Source organism: Monodelphis domestica, chromosome 8 (genome assembly GCF_027887165.1).
Source record: "Monodelphis domestica isolate mMonDom1 chromosome 8, mMonDom1.pri, whole genome shotgun sequence".
In the NCBI taxonomy this organism is placed as follows: Eukaryota; Metazoa; Chordata; class Mammalia; order Didelphimorphia; family Didelphidae; genus Monodelphis; species Monodelphis domestica.
In genome coordinates, this window is record NC_077234.1 from 45,528,512 (window position 1) to 45,552,215 (window position 23,704).

General features: G+C 41.1%; 1 protein-coding gene and 1 long non-coding RNA gene across 7 annotated transcripts in view; one reads left to right on the plus strand and one right to left on the minus strand.

The window, feature by feature from the left end:
- LOC103097223 (uncharacterized) overlaps positions 1-15,106 on the plus strand; it is a 29,135-nt gene extending 14,029 nt beyond the window's left edge. For 2 of the 6 annotated variants that reach the window (XR_008914011.1, XR_008914008.1), the window contains one exon: positions 467-2,956. This is a non-coding gene — a long non-coding RNA (uncharacterized LOC103097223). Of the gene's footprint in view, positions 1-466; positions 2,960-10,427 lie in introns of those variants that run through there. The other 4 variants (XR_008914010.1, XR_008914012.1, XR_008914009.1 and 1 more) reach the window with 4 other exon arrangements.
- MCCC1 (methylcrotonyl-CoA carboxylase subunit 1) overlaps positions 13,965-23,704 on the minus strand; it is a 71,110-nt gene continuing 61,370 nt past the window's right edge. The window contains exons 16-19 of the mRNA XM_007502003.3: positions 20,595-20,732; positions 19,046-19,153; positions 17,943-18,014; positions 13,965-16,915 (exon numbers count right to left, since the gene is read on the minus strand). Of these exons, the coding sequence (XP_007502065.2) occupies positions 16,787-16,915; positions 17,943-18,014; positions 19,046-19,153; positions 20,595-20,732 (447 nt within the window). The 3' untranslated portion in view covers positions 13,965-16,786. The remainder of the gene's footprint in view (positions 16,916-17,942; positions 18,015-19,045; positions 19,154-20,594; positions 20,733-23,704) is intronic.

Below are 23,704 nucleotides of genomic sequence, written 5' to 3' on the forward strand. Positions count from 1 at the left end.
AGGGGGCAGCTGAGTGGCTCAGTAGATTGAGAGTCAGGCCCAGAGACAGGAGGTCCTGGGTTCAAATGTGAACTCAGACACTTCCCAGCTGTGTGACCCTGGGCAAGTCACTTGACCCCCATTGCCTAGCCCTTACCACTCTTCTACCTTAGAACCAATACCCAGTATTGATTCTAAGACGGAAGGTGAGGGTTTAAAAAAAAAAAAAGCAACAAATAGGGTTGTTTTATCTTCTTTTTATGTGTCTTTATGCCTTTAATTTCTTTCTCTTGTTTGGTTTCCATTGCTAGCACTTCCAGAACTATATAAAATAATAGTGGAGAGTGTAGACACCCTTGCTTAACTCCTATATTTGTTGGTGAAGGGAAAGGAAAAAAACTGTATTATGTGCCAGATACTGTGCTAATGTCTCATTTTATTCACACAAGTCCGAGAAGTAAGTGTTATCTTTATACCCATTTTATAGGTGACAAAACTGAGACAGAAGTTAAGGTACTTACCCAGGGTCACCTACCTAAGAAGTAACTAACTGAAACAGCTTTGAACTCAGGTCTTCCTGACTGAAGGCACAGCACTCTATCCACTGTGACATTTGACTTCCTCCTACTGGGAAGGGTCCTACTGTACCCCCATTGGAGATCATGCTTACTTTTAGTTTTAGATACTTTTCATGATATTAAAAGGGTCCATCTCTGCCTAGACTTCGTAGGATTTTTTTTAGCATAAATGAATTATTTTGTTAAAGGGTTTGACTGTATCTATTAAGATAATCCCATGGTTTACAAGTATTTTTTTTTTACATTTTAAATTCTTGTTTTCTTAATGTTAAACCATCTTTACATTCCTAGTATAAATCCCAACTTGGTCATGATGAATGATTTTTGGATGATTTTCTAAGGTTTGTTCTATAAGGTTTTATTTAATATTATAGAATTGACAGTCATTAATGATATTTGTCTATAGATCTATTTCTGTGCTTTATGTTTCCCTGGTTTAAGTATTAAGTTTTTGTTTGTCACAGAACAGGTTTCTGATAGGGCGCTTTCTCAATTTTTGAAAATAATTTGTATATGAATAAATCAATTTATTAATTAAATGCTAACAATGTGCCAAACCCTGTGATGAGGTCTGGGATAAAAACAGACAGAACAACACCTATGGAAGGTTTCAGATGCAAGTCAGACAGAAAAGTTCCATGATCCTTAGGTTTCAGTGGTACCACATATGGTAATGCCTTTTCCTTCATTTCATTTCATTTCTTTTTTTTTTAACCCTTACCTTCTCTCTTAGAGTCAACACTGTATATTGGCTCCAAGGCAGAAGAATGTTAAGGGCTAGGCAATGGGGGTCAAGTGACTTGTCCAGGGTCACACAGCTGGGAAGGGTCTGAGGCCAGATTTGAACCCAGGACCTCCCATCTCTAGTCCTGGCTCTCAATCCACTGAGCCACCTAGCTGCCCCCCTTCATTTCATTTCTAATGATATAATCATATCAGTTTCTAATTTTGAACTGTTTGGCAGTGTCAACGACTTTAGAAATGAGAACTTTACTGAGTCTTCAGTAGACATGGCTGCAGCACCTATCTATAGGAACTGTTGCCAAGCTGCATCTTCACAGGGGTAGCTTCTCAGACTGATGGCTACTGACATTGGGCTGGGAGCAGTGCTTTTCCAAAGGTTCTTGGGCTATCTCATCAGGATCTGAGGGAAAATGGTAGTGAAGGTGGTATGATGGTTCCCCTCGTCTAGTCGATGCTGCCTCTTGTCTCTCCCTCAGAATACTCCAGCTAGCCTGGCCCCCCTGCCCTGTAAATGTTCATAGGGACACCAGTACCTTCTCCATTTTTCCTTCCTGGCCCTGTTTTTTAACTTTGTCTAGATTTCAAAACTTGTGCCCCCACGACTGCTAGCTCATCCTGGAACTTCCTCAGTGCCTGGCCCCTCCTTGCCCTAGACCACTCTACCACCCTACAGCCGGATCACCATGGACTTTTCTCTACATGGCCAGACCCCTTTCTCCCATTGGCGAGTTCCTCTGAAACTTCTATTTTGTGGAGTGGCCTTGGCCAGCCTGCCTTCCTTTCCCCTTCCAGCTCTGTTCTTGACTTCTTTGAATTTCAGTGCCGTATTTCCTGCTGGATACCCTTCTCTGTTATTATACTATTCCTCTTTCTTCTAGGTTGTGTTCCAATATTAGAATGTAAGCTCTTTGAGGGCAGGGAGCATCTTTTTGTTTGTATTCCTGTCCTCACTGCCTTGCATGTTGTCCAGCACATAGTTAGTGTTTACTTTCTTCTTTCTTGACGATGACTGAGAGGGCTGGTCTAGCAACAATACTAGTGGGTCCTGCCACTTGCATAACCCATGTATTTATGTCTATCAGCAGTTATTGCTGGTGGTGATGAGAAAGTAAATCCCTTCGCTTCTCCAATTTTTCCTTTTAATAATGGCTAAAGGGGCTGTCCTGGAAATGGGTCTGGGCAAACGACTGTCCCTTTGGTCTCAGGGTCCTGTGCTGTCTCCATCAGAGACTGAAAAGAGATGATAGTCAAGGTGGCAACACCAGGTTTGACTTCCCTAGGAGGTGTGGTATTGTTAAGCATTCTTTGAAAGGTTGAGAGGATTCTTCTCTGTAGCCATGAGATCCATGACTTTTTCCTTTATATTTGTTCTATTTCTTTTTCTTAAAATGGAGTAGTTAAGATCTCTGGTTTTCATTTAGCTTGGGCATTTTATGTTTTGGAAGGTATTCTATTTCTTTTGTGTTCTTTTGTTAACATGTACTTGCACGCAAAGGGTCTGATAATTTTGTCCAGCACATAGTATGCACTTAATAAATGCTTGTTCATTTAACTAGAGTTGATTCATTTCTCTTGGTCTTCTTGCGATTTCTTCTTGTTCATTTGTTATTTTATTGCTTTGATTTTTTATTGCTTTTGATTTATGTATGGCTCAAGGTTTATTAATGTTATTAGTTTTTTTTTTGAGAGCCAGCTTTTTGTTTTGTCATTTCCATTGGAATTTTTTAGTTTCCAGTTCATTTCTATGATTTTTATTATCTCTTTTTTGTGCTTATTTTGAGTTTGTTTTTGAATTTTTAAAAAGTACATATTTCATTCATTAATTTTCTCCTTTTCCATTTTGTTTATGTATGTTTGTAGGGACATTATTTCCCCTCTGAAGACTGCCTCAGCTGCATCTAAAATTTTTTGGCATATTGTTTCATCCTTATTATTTTCTCACATCTAGTTATTCATTGTTTCTATGTCTTGCTCTTTAACCCATTCATAGTTTAGGATTTCATTGCAAAGACTCCATTTGAGTCTGGGTCTTTTGTGTGTGCTCCCTTAGGATAAGTCTTTTTAGCAAACTGATTCTTAAAGGATACATGTTTAGTGTCTGCCATTTTCCATGTTTGCAATATTTCTATGCCCCAATATCGGGACAATTTTGGTAAAAGCTTCATGTGGTACTGCTAATTTTTAGCAATTCCATTTAGCACTTGTAGCACTAATTTTTGCAGCTATTTGTTTAATTCTATATTTATCCCTTTGTTTATCTTTCCATCAGACTTGTTGGAAACATATAGAAATTTCCTACTTCTATTGTACTCTCTAGGTCATCTTATATTTCAATTTTTTTTTGTTAAGTTCCTTTAGAACTTAAGCCATTTGGAGCATATAAGTTAAATACTGATATTGGTAGGGTAAAGGATCCTAATTGCTTACCCAAATAACAATACCTTAATTTCAGCAAATAAAAAGTACAACTACTATCTCACATTTCTGAATCCATCTGATGTCCAACAAGGCCTTTTCTTTGTATGTGTGGTGCCTTAGTGTAATAGCCATTTTGCCAATAGGAAAACAGAATTGAGAAGTATTTTTTTTCAAGGTCACCCAGGTAGTCAATGTTGGGATTATAATTCCTGATGCTGAATTCAATATTTTTGTCATTATAACATACTGTCTCTCACTATTTTGTAATTATAAGCATGTCATTGAAATTGTTCTATACCCATGATGGTGAGCCTATGGCATGGATGCCAAAGATGGCATGCAGAGCACTCTCTGTGGGCATGCAGCCATCACCACCCCCACCCCACCCCCTGTGTTTGTTCCTAGAAAGGCAGAGGGACTTGAGCAAAGCTTCTCCCCTCCCCCTCTCCACCATGCCTATCCATCCCTCTGCCTAGCAGCCCAAGGGAAGCAAACAGCAGGTAAGGTGGCAGCTCACAGGCAGCAGAACTGGAGGGGAGAGGAGTGCTCGGGTCATTCCCTCCCATCCCCCTACACTCTCAGAGGGCATTCCTCACTTCACCCACCCCTCTGTCCAGCAACCCAATGGGAGCACTTCCTCCCTTCCCTGTGTGGGGTAAGGGGGGCAAGGCATGCCTGGCACTTGGTCTGGGGGAATGGAGTGGGGATAGCACCTAGCACTCCATCTCTACAAGGTTTGCCATCACTGTTCTATACTATCAAAAAGAAACAAAACCAAAGTAATTTTCTGGGTATCTTGGATTGGATTGTGGAAATGGGAGGGGATAAAATCAGGCATTCTGAGTTTGAGTATCTGGGGAATGAAATGAACTAAATTTTAAAATTTATTCCTTTCTTGCTTTACTATGGATATGAAGCTTGAGACCAGTCTACCTGTTTACAGTAGTTACTTACTATTCAGGAGGCTATGTAGCCAAATGCTAGGAAAACTAAAACAAGGACACAAATAGAGATGTTGGCAGAAGTAGCTGCCTATTCCAGTGTGCTTTGATAGATTCTGCATGGTTCCAGCTTCAAATGGCTAATTTCATTCCAAAGAGTTAGAGCACCATTGGTCTGGTGGAAATGCTCATCTGAACTTATTACATGGACTCAGTTCTGTATTTGTCTCCAAACTCCCCATGGAGAGGAAGTTTCTTGGCAATTTTAAAGACCATTTCTTTTTTTAACTTCCTGTGACTTCCTTCATTTGACACGTACCAATTACAGTTAAAGCTTTTGCTTAGGACTACCCAGGGGGCAGTCAGTCAATTCTGATTCATCACGCACTCTCACACACGTGGGTCACAGACCGCCCCCACTCAACTGTGAGTGGGGTGTATACGCTTTTGGTGATTAAAAATGGGCAGAGTTAGTTTAATCTTCACAATCGTTTCAACATTACAGGGCAAAGCACTGGTGAGCATGCATCTGCCTGCTTGAATAATCACAGGGTTACTGAACAAATTTATGAGTTACATTTATCAGGGCATCTTATAGGATGCTAATACCTACAGGAGATTCCTTGGTGGAGGAGGGCCTTTAGGGCTATTTTACTTTAACAGTGCAACTACTTTGTCTTTTTGGGTTATCTATCTGTTCTTCTATCTATCTATCTATTATAATCAACAACAACAAACAGCAGAACCTTGCATTCCCAACCGCTTTTAGTCAACTGTATGAATGTTAAAGATGAGGTCTGACATAAAGAATCCTTTTTTGCAAAACTCTTGCGTTTTCCTTCCTCATATGTTATATGTGTAGATTATTCTCATGAAGATTTTATAAAGATGAGAAAGTAGAAATACGAGTTGGTACTTCTTGACATTATTTGTTATTATTTCTTGGGGTAACAATATTATCTGTAATTTCCCCCACTCTTTGTATACTTAATATCTGTCCTCTTTTCTGCCAAGCCATTATTATCCCTGAGGAAGAGAAAGGGGGATTCACAAGATTAAAGATTATTTTAGGGATAGCTAGGTGGCTCAGTGGATTGAGAATCAAGCCTGAAGTGGGGAGATTCTGGATTCAACTAGTTGTGTGACCCTGGGCAAGTCATTTAACCCCCATTTCCTAGCCCTTATTACTCTTCTGCCTTGGAACCAATACTTAGTATTAATTCCAAAATGGAAGGTAAAGGTTAAAAAAAGATTATTTTATAGTCTTATTTCATGGGCTGTCATGGCCAAAGAATTAATCACCTATTATTCACCTAGTTAGGCACCAGCCTACCCTCTCTGATCAGCTAGGTTAGTTTTCTGACAGGAAGAAAATCTTGGGATTATGCTTGAAGCCTTTCTCACATAGTAGCACCTTTGAACACTGCAGACACTCAATTTTTTTTTCTTTTGGTCTTTTAGTTTATTTTGTCAATAGTTAACGTTACCAAAAAAGAGACTTCAAATCCACCAGCATAATCAGTAGAAAAATACTACAAATCCCACAGCCAGTAGCACTCTGTCAGGTGTTTTAGTACCTTGGGAGTTGGTACCTGCTAAATGGCAAATACCTAGGATTTAAAGAAACTATATTTGGTCAAGTTTTAAATTTTTTGTCAGTCACTAAGTTTTGTTTTCAAAATATTTTCTTTCTCTTCATCTTTTTTTTAAACCCTTACCTTCCCTCTTGGAATCAATACTGTGTATGGGTTCCAAGGCAGAAGAGTGGTAAGGGCTAGACAATGGGGGTCAAGTGACTTGCCCAGGGTCACACAGCTGGGAAGTGGCTGAGGTCATATTTGAACCCAGGACCTCCCATCTCTAGGTCTAGCTCTCAATCCACTGAGCTGCCCAGCTGCCCCCTTTCTCTTCATCTTAAGAAAAATTTACCCTTTTAGTTTAGAGTTTTTACATGTATCTATAATTCCAGACTTCAAAACACAAAAACAGGGCAGAGGCTGTTCCTTGGTACAAAGTAGCCTCTAAATAAAAGTTTCTTTGATCATATTGCTGAATGATTTCTTCGGAGAGTGAATGCAGCCTAACCTGCCAGCCTTAGCAGCTGCTGGAGAATCAGAAACTTACCTTTTCGGGTAAACTTTATGAACCTTTCAAGAAAGATACTTGTGAATTTCTCCCAAAGTGATTTTGAATATTGACATATAATATTGATATATGAAGAACATTGAGCTATGATTCTCAAAACTTCCATTCGAGACTTGACTTTACTGTTTACTAGCCGTGTAACCTTGGATAATATCCTTGAGCCTTGGGGTAGCTGGGGGCTGGAGACATATGGTCTTGGGTTCAAATTTGACCTCAGACACTTCCTAGCTATGTGATCCTGGGGAAGTCACTTAACCCCCATTGTCTAGCAGTTACAGTACTTCTGTTTTGGAAATAATACTTAGAATCAATTCTAAGACAGAAGGTAAGAGTTCAAAAAAATTTTTTTTCTGTGCCTTTAATCATGTGCCAAATGAATCTAATCCTTAACCTGCTTTCACTCATTTTTTATAAGAATCAACTGAGGTGCTGTATACACATGTACTTTGAAAACTACCATAATATAATACTTGTTAGTTCAATACTTATATAAAGTGAGAAAAATCCCCAATTCCTCCTACCCATCTGCCTGCAAATAGTCTACAATCATATAATCATCATTTAAGAAAAATGAAAAATCAGCACCTGGTGATCATCCTTTTGGTTTTTTCTTTTCTTTTTTAACCCTTTCCGTCTTGGAGTCAATACTGTGTATTGGCTCCAAGGCAGAAGAGTGGTAAGGGCTAGGCAATGGGGGTCAAGTGACTTGCCCAGGGTCACACAGCTGGGAAGTGCCTGAGCTCACATTTGAACCTAGGACCTCCCGTCTCTAGGCCTGGCTCTCAATCCAGTGAGCTACCCAGCTGCCCCCTTTTTATTTTCTTTTAACTTGATTAGGCTAGTCCCTGATCAATGGACCCTGTCTTCAGGTTTCTAATCAGATATTTTCCAGCTTTTTAGAGGTAGGACTTGATTTTTAAAAGCTAATATTGTAGTTCTAATTTTTTATATCGAGATTCTTGGTATTATTTTCCTTATTTAAAGTCTAGTCATTCAGGGCCGCATTTAAGATCTTCACCACTGAGAAAAGGAATAGTGGATAAAGCATCCAGCCTAGAATTAGGCAGACCTGAGTTCAAATATACTTCCCAACTATGTGACCCTTTTTAAGTCATTTAACCTGTTTGCCTCAGTCTCTTCATCTATAAAATGCTATAGTAACACCTACCTGCCAGGACTGTTGTGAGGATCAAGTGGGGTATTGGTAAAGTACTTAGCATAGCGGTTGGCACATAATAGGCATTACATAAATATTGTTGTTGGTATTACTTTTTGTTAGTAGGTGCTCCATAAATCTTTCATTTACATTATTGGCAAGAAACAAAGCTCTTTATTCCATCAGTTGCCAATTGAAAATGACTCAAGATTTATAAAACAATGGCTAAATTAATGGCACAATGACTTCCTTGTTGTTTTCTAAGCTTGAATTGTTCCAAATAGCGTTACAATGAGTTCCAATCCTCAACAGGCTCAGAAAATTACAGAGAGAAATGAAAATATCCTGTGACTGTGGTGGAGCTATGCAGGAACAGGGAAGCTCATTTGCTGGGGGCTTGAGCTTCCACCTAAAGGCAATTTGGAAAATTTCAGCGTTGGAACTAAGGGCAACTTGGGTTGTGATTCCTTTTCTTCATCTCTCTTTCTGACAGAGAATGGAGTGGGTGATGTGATGCTTGTTAGGCAAAAAAGGGAGAGAGAAAGAGGCAAAGAAATAGCTCCTCTTTGTAGCATCCCTTTAGATTCCATTCTTCTAGGATCACAGCTGGTAAGTGGCAAGGGATGATGTCAGATGCCATTGAGGTCCAAGCCCTGTGGCATTCTTCTTGCCCAAGATCACAAAACTAGTCAATGTCAGAGACAGGATTCAAACTACCACCTTTTTGATTCTCACAGTCCAACATGCTCTTCACTGCTCCAAACCTCCTCCCACCCACAACCCCCATCCTCTAGGCATTAAAAACAGTTACTTGGGGATTTCAAGGAATAATTAATTCCCAAAGATTACTACTGTGTTGATTATTTTCAGCCAACATTACCTTTCTGCTTAGAGACAACAAACCAAATATTTTGCAGATTAGATATTATGAACTAAAATTTGATATTATGAACTAAAAATTTGATATGTAGGAAAAGTGAGAAGAAAGAAGGGATTTTAAAGTGGGTAAAAGATGAAAGAAACTTTCTCCCACTGACTGATCACTCAGGATCAGTTTTTCAGTATGAAAGTATTTACTTTCTCTCTGAAGAAAATGTTGATCCAGGAATTTCCTGAACAAACTTAGAACACATAGGTCATGTTTGTGTACTCTCTAAGGATACATAAAAGCAATGGATTGTACATAGTAGATGTGAAAGAAATAGTTGCTAAATTGAACTTTCTTTTTTTAATTTATTTTTTAAAATTAATTATTTATTTAGGATGTTTTTCCATGGTTACATGATTCTTGATTTTTCCCACCCCTCTTCCCTTCCCCATCTCAGAGCTAATAAACAATTCCACTGGGATATACATGTATCATTGTTCAAATCATATTTCCTCATTATTCATATTTGCAATAGTGATCTTTTAATGTCAAAACCCCAATCATATCCCCATTGAACCACATGATCGATCATATGTTTTTCTTCTGTTTCTGCTCCCACAGTTCTTTCTCTGGATGTGCATAGCATTTTTCTCAAAAGTTTCTGGGTGTTGAAATGACTGAACTTTCGATTTAACCAAAAGTATCTATTAAGTGACTAATATGTGCCAAATGTGGTATAAGGTATCAGGGATGCAGGGTCAAAAATCAAATAATTCCTGTCCTTGAGGAATGGATATTCTACTGGAGGGAAACAGCTTATGCACATTTAAGTATATATACTAAGTAATCTCAGGGACAATTACTCAGAGTACAATTACTGAGGGATCTAGAAAGTCCTCCCTTAGGAAGTGGCACCTGAACTATGCTTTGAAGGATGCTAAGGATTCTATGAGGTGGCAATGAAAAGGGAGAACATTCTAGATATGAGGTACTATTTGTGGAAAGTTGGGAGAGACATCAAGCCATCTCTTCACTTCCTCTGCACTACCCAAGAACATAATCTTTTTTTTTTTTAACCTTCACCTTCTGTCTTGGAATCCAAACTGTGTATTGGTTTCAAGGCAGAAGAGTGGTAAGGGGTTGGCAATGGGAGTTAAGTGACTTGCCCAGGGTCACACAGCAGGGAAGTGTCTGAGGCCAGATTTGAACTTGGGACCTCCCATCTCTAGGCCTGGCTCTCAATCTACTGAGCTACCCCCAACAACATCAACAAGATCATTTCAGCCCTGAAACTGACATCTCTTCAGTCAGTTCTATCCCTATAACTCCTCCTTCTCCGATTGGAGGGTAGTGTGAAAAAAAAAATTCTTTACTCTATTGTCCATCCTGAGTTAATACTAACTTAAGATTATGAAAACAGAATTAACTCTTTTGTCTACCTTTCGACTGAATCAACACAAGTCTGAACTAGGTGGAGCTCACAAACCACTTAGTGAATTCACACCCTACCTAGTACTAAGTGAGAAGCCAGCAAGATACTTGGAGAGCTCTGCCCTTTTTTATAACTCAAAGTCAGAAACTTGTGAATTCTTTTTAAGAGTTCACACCCTCAGAAACTGAACCCTGTGATTGGACTCTGTGAAGAGGGGAGGAGACAAGAAGCCACTGTAAAAGACCCTGAATTTCTGAGGCTAGAGGGACGTCCAAGAAGTCAGCTTCAAGGAGTTGGACTTCAAGAAGGAAGTTGGGCTCAGGAATCACCTTCAGCTCCAGTCATTGTCTAGACCAACCTCTTGGAAGGAACTTGGGTGAGTGGATAGCTGGCTTTCCCTTCCTGTCTTTTGGAGAGAGTTTAATTTGGTTGAAGGTCAACAAGTCCTGGCTGAGTAGGTTAATGTCTTCTTTACCTTTTTGTATTTCTCTTTCACTCTTTCCACCTTTTTTGGGATAAATAAAAGCTATTAAAGGTCACTTCAACTTTGAGCAATAATACTTTAATCATATATTTTAGTCAAATCCTTAATTTAACCCTTACAGTGGAGAGCTTCTCCTAGAATCTCCACATAAGGAGGATGTTCATGTCAGCCATCTTTTCATTTCCTATCTGACTACACTCTGGACTTTAGTATCACAGTCCATGCCAGCTACCTTCCCCTGTTCCTTCCCACTTTTAGTTTACTTTTGTGTATTGTCCCAGTGCTTGGCACATAGTAGGTGCTTTTTTTGTATTTAGCGACTGACTCACTAAAGGTTTGTGCCGGGAGAATAACCAGCAGGCCAGTTTCTTCCCTAGGTCAGCCCTAACACTTTGCCTCTATTGTAATTGTTTCCTAAATGTTCACACTTCCTCTGGTTTAACCCTTCATTTCCAATCTATCTCCCACATAGCTATTATGTAGTGTATTTTCCAGGGATGTACACATAGATGATGAAGTTGATTCATACATTGCCAGAGCCAGCTCAGTGTTTGGAAGGCTCTGAAGGAAAATGTGAGAGAAGAGAGGTATTATTAGGTTGACTAGCAAATCGAAGGTCTACAAAGCCGTTTGTGCTGATCTCATTGTTGTATGCCTGTGAAACCTGGACAGTGTGCTATGCCAGGAAACTGAATCTCTTCCATTTGAATTAGTTTAAGATTAGAAGGAAAGCAGAAAATTTCTCAGATAGTGATGTCATATCTACCACAGAGAACTTTGTCAAATTTATAAGAATATGAGCCATTCCACGAAAGATAAATAAAAGATATGAACAGATAGTTTGTGGAGGCAGAAATCAAAGCTTTAACCGTATGAAAAAAGCTCTGATGGGTTGGCCATATTGCTGGAGTGCCAAAAACACATTTGCCTAAAAGTTTATTTTAAGGAGAACTCACACAAGGCAAGCATTCGCTCAGAGGTCAGGAGAAATAAGACAAAGATGCTCTCAAGGTCTCTCTGAAGAACTCTGGTATCAATTAATTGTGAAATGTGGAAAGACTATCCAGCATGGGGTGCTCACATCACAGAAGGCACTGTGCTCCATGAGCAAAGCAAACTTTTAGTAGTTCAAAAGAAATAAATGTGAGATGCGTAAATTTTTCAACACTATATCCCAAATGTTTGGATGGGCTATTTGTGTCTGACCTGTGGTAGCCTTCTGAGCTGGTCTTGATGTGATCAGCCAGTCAGACACACTGTACATTGTTCCAGACATTGTGATATCATTTTGGCCGTCTTCACGTACCAAGGAGAAACACCACATCCACATAGCTGCTAAGCTGACATTCTGACCGGGACTTTCTTCCCTCTCACTCAAAAATCTTCAGCAACTCCTTATGGCCTCTGTCACAACAAATCCTTAATCTTACCCTGATGGCTCTGGCCAAGCTTTCCAATCTGATTTCCTATCATTCTCCATCCTGGGATTTTGGACTTTGGACTGATGCACATTTATTTCCCTTATCTAACCCACCACAGGACTTCCCAGTTCTCCTCAGGCTACGCTGCCCTTTTCAAACCCCTACCCCAACCCACTCCCTTTCCACCTCAAACTGATAGTAGTTAGTCATTTAAATCAACAGCACCATTCCCAGAAAGGACGCCTCAACTCCAATCATTATCCCTCTAATTTTCCTGTCCAAAATAGATAAGAAACTGTGGTTAGAGAGAAGGGAACAGATATAAGAAGTTGTGCAGGTAGGATGAAGGGAAGGGAAGGGAGAGGAAAAGAGAACAGAAGGGAAGGTGAAGGGAAGGGAAGAAAGAAAAGAGGGCCCAGGAAAGTGTTTAGGTCTGACAATATAGAGTTGAGAGTCATCTGCATAGAAATCATTGATCCCAAAGGAACTGATGAAGTCATGAAGTGAAAAATTATAGAAATTAACAGGCCCAAAACAGAGCTTTGGGGGACACCCACATTTAGTAAACAGGAAGAGAATTTGGTAAACTAAACAAGGAATGGTTAAGAATGAATCAAGGCAAAGCCACAGCCCAGAAGCCAGTGGGGAAGGTGGTGGTGGTGGTGGTAACCAGGAGGGAGTGTCTGAGGACATTTTTTTTTTCATTTAAAACAAAGAAAAGAGACAGTTCCTCTGTTTAAGAGCAACTGCAGTCTACTCAGAATAATCAAGTTCTCTTTTAAGGGGTGTCATGGAGCTTAAGGAATTAATATTCAGAAAGCTGTCTGGGGGATCTTTAGATGGAAGTCATAACAGAAAGTGCAAAGAGTTACTAGTGATGCTGTAAATATTTTAACAGCAGCAGAAAGTTTTACGGCTTTACCAAGGCTGCACACTTTGGGGCCTAACATTTTTGCTGTTTCTGAGAAACAGAGAATTTGGGAACAATAATCAGAGTACGAGAGAAGGGTTCAGGGTTTCCCCTCTTGGTAGATCATAAATACTTTTTGATTGAATGACTGATTACTGTCTAATCATGGGAGAGGAAAATGGATCATAGATTCAGGTGAGTCAGCAGAAGAAACTGAGCATTTAACTGGCACCCTTGTACTGGGCCACCTTCCAAAATATAGACGTGCACACCCAAGAATCAAAGTCTCTGGATTTTGGGTCAGCAGCTAGCAGGTGCCAAAGGAGGAGAGAGCCCCAGCCCAGGACTGGTTTACCAAGCTGTTGGGTTCCTCTAGTTTGCCAGCACACAGGCCACAGAGAACCTCTGATTTCAGTGACCTGCCAGGCTTTCTGCTGATTGACACTAGATGGTGAGAAAGAGTGGGGAAGAAGAGAAAGCTCAGGGAGAAAAGACAAGAACTAAGACCTCCTCTTTTCTATAATGAACTCCACCTGTTCATAGCTTGTATCTACCACAGCTGCATGCATTTTCTACTAAGGATCATAGCTTTAGCTCTAGAATCCACCTAGTCCAATTTCCTCATTTTACAAATGAGTAAACAGCAGAGTTAATAATTGAACACATATAGAACTACTTCAGAAGGCAAAGAAGTCATGCACGAAGGATCTAGTGCAGATTCCACTTTCTATCGATCTCTCTGTCTCTTTGTCCATCTATTTTTCTGTCTATAACTTCCTAATTTTGAGATGAGTGATAATCATAACTGACAATCCTTTAAGGCAGCAGTTCTCAAACTTTTTGGTCTCAGATCTCCTTTACATTCTAAAAATTAAGGACTTTAATGAGTTTTCTTTATGTGGATTATATTTATTGAAATTTACTGTATTTGATTTTAAAACTGGTAACAATTTACAAATATTTATTCATTTTAAAGTACAATACCAATAATAAACCCATTACATGTCAACATAAATAACATTTTTATGAAAATAGCAATTTCCAGAACAAAACTAAAAATTTAGTTTGAAGACTGTTAATGTTTTGCCCTTTTTTTTTTTGTTTTTGCAAATCTCTTTGATATCTGGTTTAATATAAGATAGTTGGACTTTCCTATCTGCTTCTGCATTCAGTCTTTTGTGACATGTTGCTTTGGTTGAAGTCTATGAAGAAAATCTGACGTCATACAGATATGTGGTTAGAAAAGGGAAAATAGTTTCACAGGCGAATAACATTTTACTATTACTATGAAGATAGTTTTGACCTCATGGACTCTTTGAAAGGCTTTTGGGGAACCCCAGGGATCCAGAGATAATACTTTGAGACCTACATGCTTTAAGGTTTGCAAAACGTTTTATAAATATATAGCCTATATCAAATACATGATATGTATGGCATAAACATCTCGTGAAATAACTACTAATAGTAGCACTTTAAAGTCAGACAGAGCAAAGAAGAAAGGGAGAATTCCAACCACGGTTGTCCTCTTTCCATGTTTATTGGCAGCACACCATTCCGGACCCTCATCACCTCTGAGTTGGTTTTCTAACTTGTCTCCTCGACTCTAGTTTCTTCCTGCTCTAGTTCATCATCCAGAAAACCATGATCAGACAGCATTCTGATTATAATAATTCTCCAGGTGGGAGAGTGCCAGGCCTTCCTGACTCCGGGAATTCTAATAATCATGTTCCTCAAATCCTGCCTGGAATCATGCCATTGGCACAGGGTAGAGGGTATGGCGTGTGAGGACATCCCTGGGTCCGAGTCTATTGATTGGATGGCTATGTGCTTCTTAAAGATGGGGATTCTGAAGAAAAGAAAATGATCTTTGTTTCCAATGAATAATGTTTGGAAATGACCAAATTAAAATAAAAAAAAAGATAAGGAAAAAAAAGATGGGGATTCTGAAGAAAAGAAAATGATCTTTGTTTCCAATGAATAATGTTTGGAAATGACCAAATAAAAATTAAAAAAAAAAGAAGGAAAAAAAAGATGGGGATTCTGTCTTCAATGTGTCTCCCTTGGGCGAGTGGAAAGGCACGAGGTGATGTTCTGATGGATGCAGGTGTCTGGATCACTTAGTGTGGGTGAGGGGAACATTTGAGAAATAGGTGCTGGAGGAAAAATGTCAAACTAGTACTTTTGGCACCACAAAATTGTCATTAAAATTTTGTTTTTTCCCGGATCAGGACAAAATGTTGTGGTATACGCGTGAGATGGGATGTGGCCTTGTCTAAACTCATTCATGAAGACAGGTGATGTTTTTCCTTCTTTACAAAGCTGTCACGTTTTGTCCTTTAAATAGAAGCATTTCTCTTTTTCCACTTGAAAATTTTGTCGGCCATCATTTTCTTTTAAGATGGTGAACTGAACCACAACACAAAGGCTATTTAGAACATTTAATAGCTTACCATTTCCTTCACCCCCGAACTCAGTAAGCTTCTTAGAAAGTCACTGAAGAACAGATACAGCGAATGAGATGGGTAAAATGGACAGGAGTCAGGTTAAAAAGAAAGTTCATGTTGGCTAACAAAACAGACAGAATGATGTCATTTATAAAGATGCAAAGGACAAAAAGGAAAGAAAATTAGTACTGGGAGGTCCATTAGAAATCATTAATCTATGCTCTATAGCACAATAATGTGGAAATAGGTTATCAAGGGATAACATTTGTAATGGAATTGCTTGTTGGCTCTGGGAGGGGGAGGGAAAGAAAATAAACATATTGCATTTAAACATGGAAAAATAGTTAAAGAATAAATACATAAAAATTTAAAAAAGAAATCATGAATAAATCTCTTTTTAGTTTAGTGCTAAATAACCTGAGACTTAGAGAAATTAATTCACTTAAAAAAAACCTGACCTTATTTTCTGTCTTAGAATTGATATTAGGCGGAATCCGTTCCAAGGCAACAGAGTGGTAAGGGCTAGGCGGTGGGGATTAAGCGACTTGCCCAGGGTCACCCAGCTGGTTAGTGTCTGAGGCCAGCATTGAACGTAGGACCTCCTGTCTCTGGCCTGGCTCTCTACCCCCTGCGCCACCCAGCTGCCCCTGAAGATGATTTCAGTGGCCGTCTGGACTAGGCCTGCCTCCTGATCTAGTACATTTCCCAGACTCCTCTTTCTAAAATATACGCCCCTGGAATGGGTCACTGATCAGACAATTCTCAGACGAGACACGAGGTGACCATTTTTCTGTTCTGAAATACTCCAAAATAAAACAGATTGTAAAATGGAAAAATTGTGGGCAGCGAGCGGGGAGCTGGCAAGTTTGCGGCTGGCCGGGCAGGATCCAAATCCGTCCAAGGGTAAGAAGGGGCCGCGAGTAAGGGAAAGGCGGCAGGTCTGGGGGCCGCACCATAGAGAGGGACATTTCAACAGAAATCACAAGCGACGGCAGTCGAAGCGCCGCGGCTCGAGGACGGCGCTTCTTCCCACCGTTCTGGCCTGCCTCCCTCCCTTGAAAGTCTACGGGATGAAACGCGCGAAGCTGCCGCCCCTCTGGTTACACAGATGCGGTTTATTGAGTGTAGAGCGAGTGAAGAGAGCGTCTAAAGCACAACAGAAGCGGGACGGCGAGTGAGCAGGCCGGCCGCTGAGCCGGCGCCCGGAGGCTCGGGGGTCCGGCGCACAAGCCCGAGATCATGTAGGGACGGGCCTCCCGGCTGGGCTCATTTGGATTCGGATTCTCCCGGTTCTTCTTCTACAAACTCGATTAGTGAAGCGTGTCTGTTGGCCTGAGAACCTTCTCGGAAGAGGACGTTCTTTATCGTGCCGTCCTTCGGGGACCTGATGGCGTGCTGCAGAGGAAGAGCACGGCACACCGTCAGGTCAGGCTCCCGCCCCCCGAGCCGGCCCCAGTGTTGGGCAGGAGACCCTGTGTTGGCTCTGGGAGGTCCCGCATCGCCCTGCTTGCAGGCATTCTGAAAACAGGCTGCGTGTTGCTTTCTTCTGCTCAGCCTTCTCGATTTGGCGCGAGCCTTGCTCACTCTGAAAGCAAATCCAATGCGGGAAGCCACAGAGGAAAAACAGGCCAGGCTTCTGCCTATTTACAGCTGAGCATCTTAGTTATTTCAGAAGCCAGAGATAAGGAATTGTAGCCGACTTAGCAATGCCAACGCACCAAGATCCAACGTTTAGGCTGAGAGGGCAGCCGGCTGGCTCAGGGATTGAGAGGCAGGCTCAGGTCCTGGGTTTGAATCTGGCCTCAAACCGTGGGCAAGTCACTTAACCCCACTGCCTAGCCCTTGGATTCTAAGATGGAAGTAAGGGTTTAAAAAAAGCATTCAGGGGGGCAGCTGGGTAGCTCAGCCTAGAGACGGGAGGTCCTGGGTTCAAATCTGGCCTCAGACACTTCCCAGCTGGGTGACCCTGGGCAAGTCACTTGACCCCCATTGCCCAGCCCTTACCACTCTTCTGCCTTGGAGCTTATACACAATATTGGCTCCAAGACGGAAGGTGAGGATTAAAAATAAATAAATAAAAGCATTCAGGCTGCCTTGTTTTTCAAGTTGACTCTTTAAGCCGTACATGGCTTGCAACACTTAAAGTTTGGCCAAAAGGTAAAATATACTCAAAACAGTTTGGCTACTCCAGAAAAGTGTGGTTGGGTGCCGGGTATGGGCGTGCCGTGACTCTGAGGCCGGGAGCTTGTGGGTGAGAAGATGCTGGCAGTGCTAGCGGGTGGTCAGGGAGCAGTCGAGGGTCCCATGGCCAGAGGGTAATGCAGGTGCTGGGGGCAGAGAGGAGATCTGAATCGGGGCCTCTGAGCCCAGAGCCAGGGCTCTTTGTCCTGGGCCAACTCCTTTGTCTCTTCCTTTTACTCACCTCCATCTTCATAGCTATCATAACCATCAGGGTGTCTCCAGTCTTCACTCTGTCTCCGGCTTTCACAAAGATCTGGAATTCAAGCAGGCAGGCCCAGTGACCCTGCAGAAACTCCGAGCCCCCAACTTCCCCCCAGAGAGCCCCGAAGGCCATGACCCCAAACAGGGAGCATCCTTGCAGAGGCACCAGGCCTGCCAATGGGGCTGTCGACGGGGCCTTCTCAGCGGCCGAGGCTTCTCCCTCCCACTTCAGTCCCTGGCAAAGCTCCTGAATCAGCTCCACATTGTTTGGGGCCCAAAGGGAGCTTTCTGGTGAGCCTGGATGGATTTCTTCCCCCCTCTCTGCTGTGAATGCTCCATAGAGCCTCTGGGTGAGCCCGCTGAGGGCTTAGAGACTCCCCCAGACCAAAGCCAAGATTCAATAAAGGGGCCTGGAGGGACTGGCCCTATCTGAACCTCTGGGATGTGACTGCCTAGCTCAGTCTTGATGCTACAATGATGTCAAGACATAGTGACATTAACTTTGGTTGTGCTGATGTTTTAAAAATTATTTTTGAAGTTTAAAGATTATTTAAGATTTACATAATGTTGGAGGAAACCTTTTTTTATTTGATTTGACTATGAAAAGTAGCTCTTAGAAAAGAAAATCCACTTGTCTCCTGCCTTTTCATAATTGGGGGTTTACTGTCAGGTTCAACTCAGGTGTTGAATTTCCCCCCTTTTATTTCTTTTCTTTGTTACAAGGGATGGCTTCTGAGGTTAAGACACAGGAAACGGATTCATTTGAAAATGAAATTATTATATAAACAAAATACATCCACAAAAAGTTTTTTAAAAAAGAAATCAGAGGAAAAAAAATGAACTATGAGAAAATGCCAGGTATTCTGTCTTTTAATGCCTTTTAAAAAGAGTCAAAATTCTTTGTCAGCTCTAAGGAAATTCCCATATTCATAAAAAAGCATTAATCCAATTATTTGCAACAAACAAGGTTCACTTTCTGAGTTTCCCTAGGTTAGCTGGGAGGGCAGAAGAGAACCAACAGGCCCTACTAAATAGGCAGAATACGAGGTGTCATTTTTACATATCTGCTCTTGGCTTACTTACCTTCTCAATTGTCCCAGTCATGGGTGCAAGGGTACTCGTCTGTGCTCCTTCTGAACTTGCCACTGACAAATATTTGGGCACTGGGATGCCAATCCGAGCACTGCCTTCCTACCAAAAAACCCCCAACAAACCAATCAGAACCAAGGCCAGTCTCTTAGAGCCACTTCAGATTTGATTACCCCACCTTTACTGATGCACGAAAGGTAACTAATTACTGGCACATAATTTTCACAGCACTACACAGACCTGAGTCATTTTTAATGTATGTACCTTACCTGTTGGAGCTGTATTTAAAAAATCCTCCACTGATGCTGCATTGCGGCATCATTGTGATCTTTCTGCCTTCTCCAAGGGCATCCCAATGGAGTACAAGCTCCCCTCAGCCCAGCCAAACTTTACAACTTTGAGGATGGGTCAGAAGAGGGATCATGATGTCTTTCCTAATTACCCTTCTAATGCTTTGCACATTGTCTTTCATTTTGGAAAATATAAATATGTCGCTAGGAAAACGACAAAGCCACACAGTTCCATTTTAGTATCTTTGTATTTTAATATAGTTGTTAAAGCTTTGGAGAGAAAATGAGCCATGTAGGATTCTAATTCTCACCTGCCTGGTGCAGTTTATCATTCATCTGGTGACGATTTTTTTTTTTTTTGGCTAGAGCAGGGATTGACAAAGGACCCTGGCCAACGGCCAATTCATGATAGCTACCTATTTAAGAATGCTTGTTTTAACATTTTAAAATTCAGTAAAACTCTTAATGTAAAAATGTAAGAAAAAATCCTTACTGTGCAGGTCATTATTTAAAACTTACACATATGTTGTAGGAAATCTGTTTCTATTTAATTTTGAAAAGTAGCCCTTTGAAGAGAGAAGAAAATCTTCCCTTCTTACTTTTCAGAAATATCAAAAGTCTTATTGCAAAGTGATCTCCCTCATGGTTGATCTTCAAGGCAAGTCATGGCAATATACTAACTTCAAATTAGCACAATAGTTGTCCATTCCTCTGTGCATATAAAATAATAAAAATTAAGGATTCATTGAGAGGCTGCTCCTCAAATGAAAAACTAAACCATTGTCCATGGACAATCTGTTTTCTCTCATTCCTATTTCACTCTGGTTCTCTATGCTGAATAATACCAACATTAGTCAGCTCCTCTGGCTCCTGTTATCAAGTCCCTATTCCCCCGGCACAAGAAATCTGAATCTCTGAGCTCAAGTCTTCCAGACTCTCCTCAGAATCATCTTCAAAATCATGGACAATGGCAGGAAAGTAGCTGCAGTAGATGGGTGTGTATGTGTGGAAAGAAGGTCTACACATGCCTGGGGTATAGGAAGAGACTCAGAAAGACAGACAACTTGGGGAATAAAAAATAAGACTAAACATAATAATGAATAAAAAGATATGATACATTGAGATATAATGTATAATAAAGAAAAAAGAAATGTAAAAATATAGGAAAGGATGTCTATATGAGCATGTGAAGGAAAGATAGTTCATGCCAATGTTCTCCCAAACCCAAGCATAGTAGTATAAAGAAGCATTACCATGGAAAACAAGTGAATGGTGTTGTCCAAGATAATCAACTTAGGTTTACTAACAATTCCATTAACAGAACATTTCAGGTATGTGGAGTCTCCTTCCTTACAAAGGTCACCAAAGACTTCAAAAGTTTTATCTTCAACCTGAAACAACAGAAATTAGAAAACAAAAAAGCAAAAAACAGTGATGTTGGTAAAATAATAATGTTGGCATTAGAATCCTACATGGCTCATTTTCTCCCCAAAGCTTTGAACAACTATGAGAAAATACAAATATTCTAAAACAGAACGATGTAGCCTTTTATTTTTCCTATAGACACACCCACCCCTGGTTCAAATTTTCTGAAAGGACTTTATGCAAAGTATTAGAAGGGTAAGTAGAGCTCGTATTCCATGGGGCATATCCTTGGAGAAGGCAGGAGGGTCACCTGTATGCCCAAATGAGGCATCAGGGGATTTTTTTCACCAAGATCTATAGGTAATGGATGTGAAAAAGACTAATGTTTGAGGAGTGCTGGGAAAACCATGTACCTGTTACCTTTCATGCATCAGTAAAGATGAAATGACCAAATCTGAAATGGTTTTAAAAGACTGACTCTGGATTTGGTTCATTTGCTTTGTTTTTCTGTAGGGAGACAGAACTCAGATTGGCATCTTGGGGTCTAAATATTTATCTGTAGTCAATTAGGAAAGAAAATATGGTATGTGTATCGTTAACACCAGAATGTGATGCCATTATTAGGTCAACTTAAATATCGAAAAGTGGTCCTACAAAACAAACTGCTAAAAGAAAACAGAAGGTAAAAGTCTGGCAGACTGCAAGAGAGACAGGCTACAGAGCTTTCAGCTGGGAGGCAAGTTGATCAGTAACTCACCTCTGAGTGTTTCCAGTTTTCATGTGTGGCCCACTTTGTGCGTGTAGACAAAGAAGTTATAAACAACTCATGAAAAATCACATATGAAATACATTTAAAAAACCATGAAAGGAGCTTAGTGCTGGAGACCCTCTTTCACGTGGCCAAAGCACGCTGAAGACCCACAGACCCATTCTGCCCGTTTCAGCTCTGATGCTGGAGAATGAAATGTAGACGGTGACAAGATCGCTTTGCTCAAATATATATGTATACGAGATGATTTTATGTGTGCATATGTAACAATCATGCAATGTAGTTCAAACACATATAACTTTATGATAGCAGCCGGGTGGTACAGTGGGTAGAACACTAGATCTAGAGTCAGAAAAACTCGAGTTAGTTCAAATTCTGCTTTAGATGCTTACTAGTGGTGTGATCCTGGGCAAGCCTCAGTTTGCTCATCTGCAAAAATAGGGATCAAAATGGTATTTTTCCCCCAGGGTGGTTGTGAGGATACAATGAGATTTTAAAAAACCCTTACACTAAGTACTGTTCCAAGGCAGAAGAGTGGCAAGAGCTAGGAAGTGGGGACTAAGTGACTTGCCCAGGGTGACATAGCTAGGAAATGTCTGATAACATGAGATTTTAAAAAGCATTTTGCAAACCTTTTTTTTATTTTGCAAAGTACTATATAAAAGTTAGCTATTATTTTCATTATAATTACATATACTTTACATGTATCTCTACATACACATGTGTATATACTTGTATATCTATGTGTATATGTGTGTAAACATGCCTATCTCTATATTCCTTTCTTTACACACAAGGAAAACGTCTCCTTGATGGTATCAAAACAAGCCGGCATTGGAGTCCATTTTCCACTTGGATTCACATGACTCTGAAGCACAGCTCCTAAGGCTGTTCTTTTAAAATGCACATGACACAAAACTAAGGTGAAAGAGGACGCAGAAATGTTAGCGCCTTGGTTCTCCAGCTGGGGGCACCACGCTGGAAATGTTCAGTGTTTTTATTCCTTCTGCTTTCCCTTTGCCACATCCTGCAGGGAGGTGCAGCTGGAGCTTGTCCAGAGCAAGGCTGCCCTCCCCTCTCCTGCCAGCTCTACTGGCACCCACAGAACACCCAGCCTGGTGAAAGGGATCAAAGATGAACAATGTCTAGCGCTTGCCAGGACCTGGCACCAGAGCAGGCGGCCCCTTGGCCTGAATGGCCTCTCTGAGGGGTCCTAAGGACCTTGACACTGAGCACTTGACTTCCTGAGGTTCCTGTGCAGAAAGAAGCCTGACCAGAAGGGAGCTGTGGTCTTGATAACCTGCTGACCACCCTCTCTGTCTCTCTCTCCTGTACTCGTGGGGGGTGGTGTTCTTTTCAGCTTTCCTTTAATGGTGTGACCGTAAAGATACTTACTGTCTGCTGTGGGGACTTCTACCAACCCCTACATCAGCAAATATTTGTCAAGAGACCACTGTGGGCCAGGGGATGTGCTAGCCACCGGCGCGTTAATAAACGGTATAAAGATGCGTCTGGGCAGGAAGTCCGGCCTGAATGGCGGCAGTACCCCGGGGCATGACTGTTGGGGGCTATACTTTGTGGGAATACATCACCATCCTAAGGGGAATAAACCAGTCTTCTCCCATCCCTGTTTGGTGACTGCAGTGGGGTTGTCCATCCATCCGTCACAGTCTCTATATCAAAAAGACAGCCTCACGACAGGGTTGAAGATTTGTCTGCCAGGGCAGAGAGCATCAGGGTACAACCTGAGTGATTTCAGTGCCTCTAGCTGAGTGGTGCTGCAACTTTGGGGCAGGATCATGCAGCGCTTTTGCAATAAAGGTCTGTCATATCTTTAAATAATGTTTTCCCCCAATTACATGTTAAAAACAATCTTTTTAACATTCTTTTTTAAAAGTTTTGAATTCCCAGTTCTTTCCCTCTTTCCCAGCCTCCTTCTCACTTCTCCCCCTCCCCGAGACACTAAGTCATCTGATATAGATTTTACATGTGCAACCACCGCTCCATGTTAAAGCAGTTCAATCCAACTGAGGAGACATTTCCTGAGGGCCCGCACCGGGGGTACAAAGACAAAAACGCGTGTTCCTTCCCTCAAAGACCTTAGATTCAACTCGAGAGAGACCACATGCCCAGAGAAGCAAATACAAAACGATCTCCCGGTGGAGATCACGCACACCACTGGGTAGATGAGTCGAGGCTTCCTGGAGACAACAGCCCCCAAACTGAGCC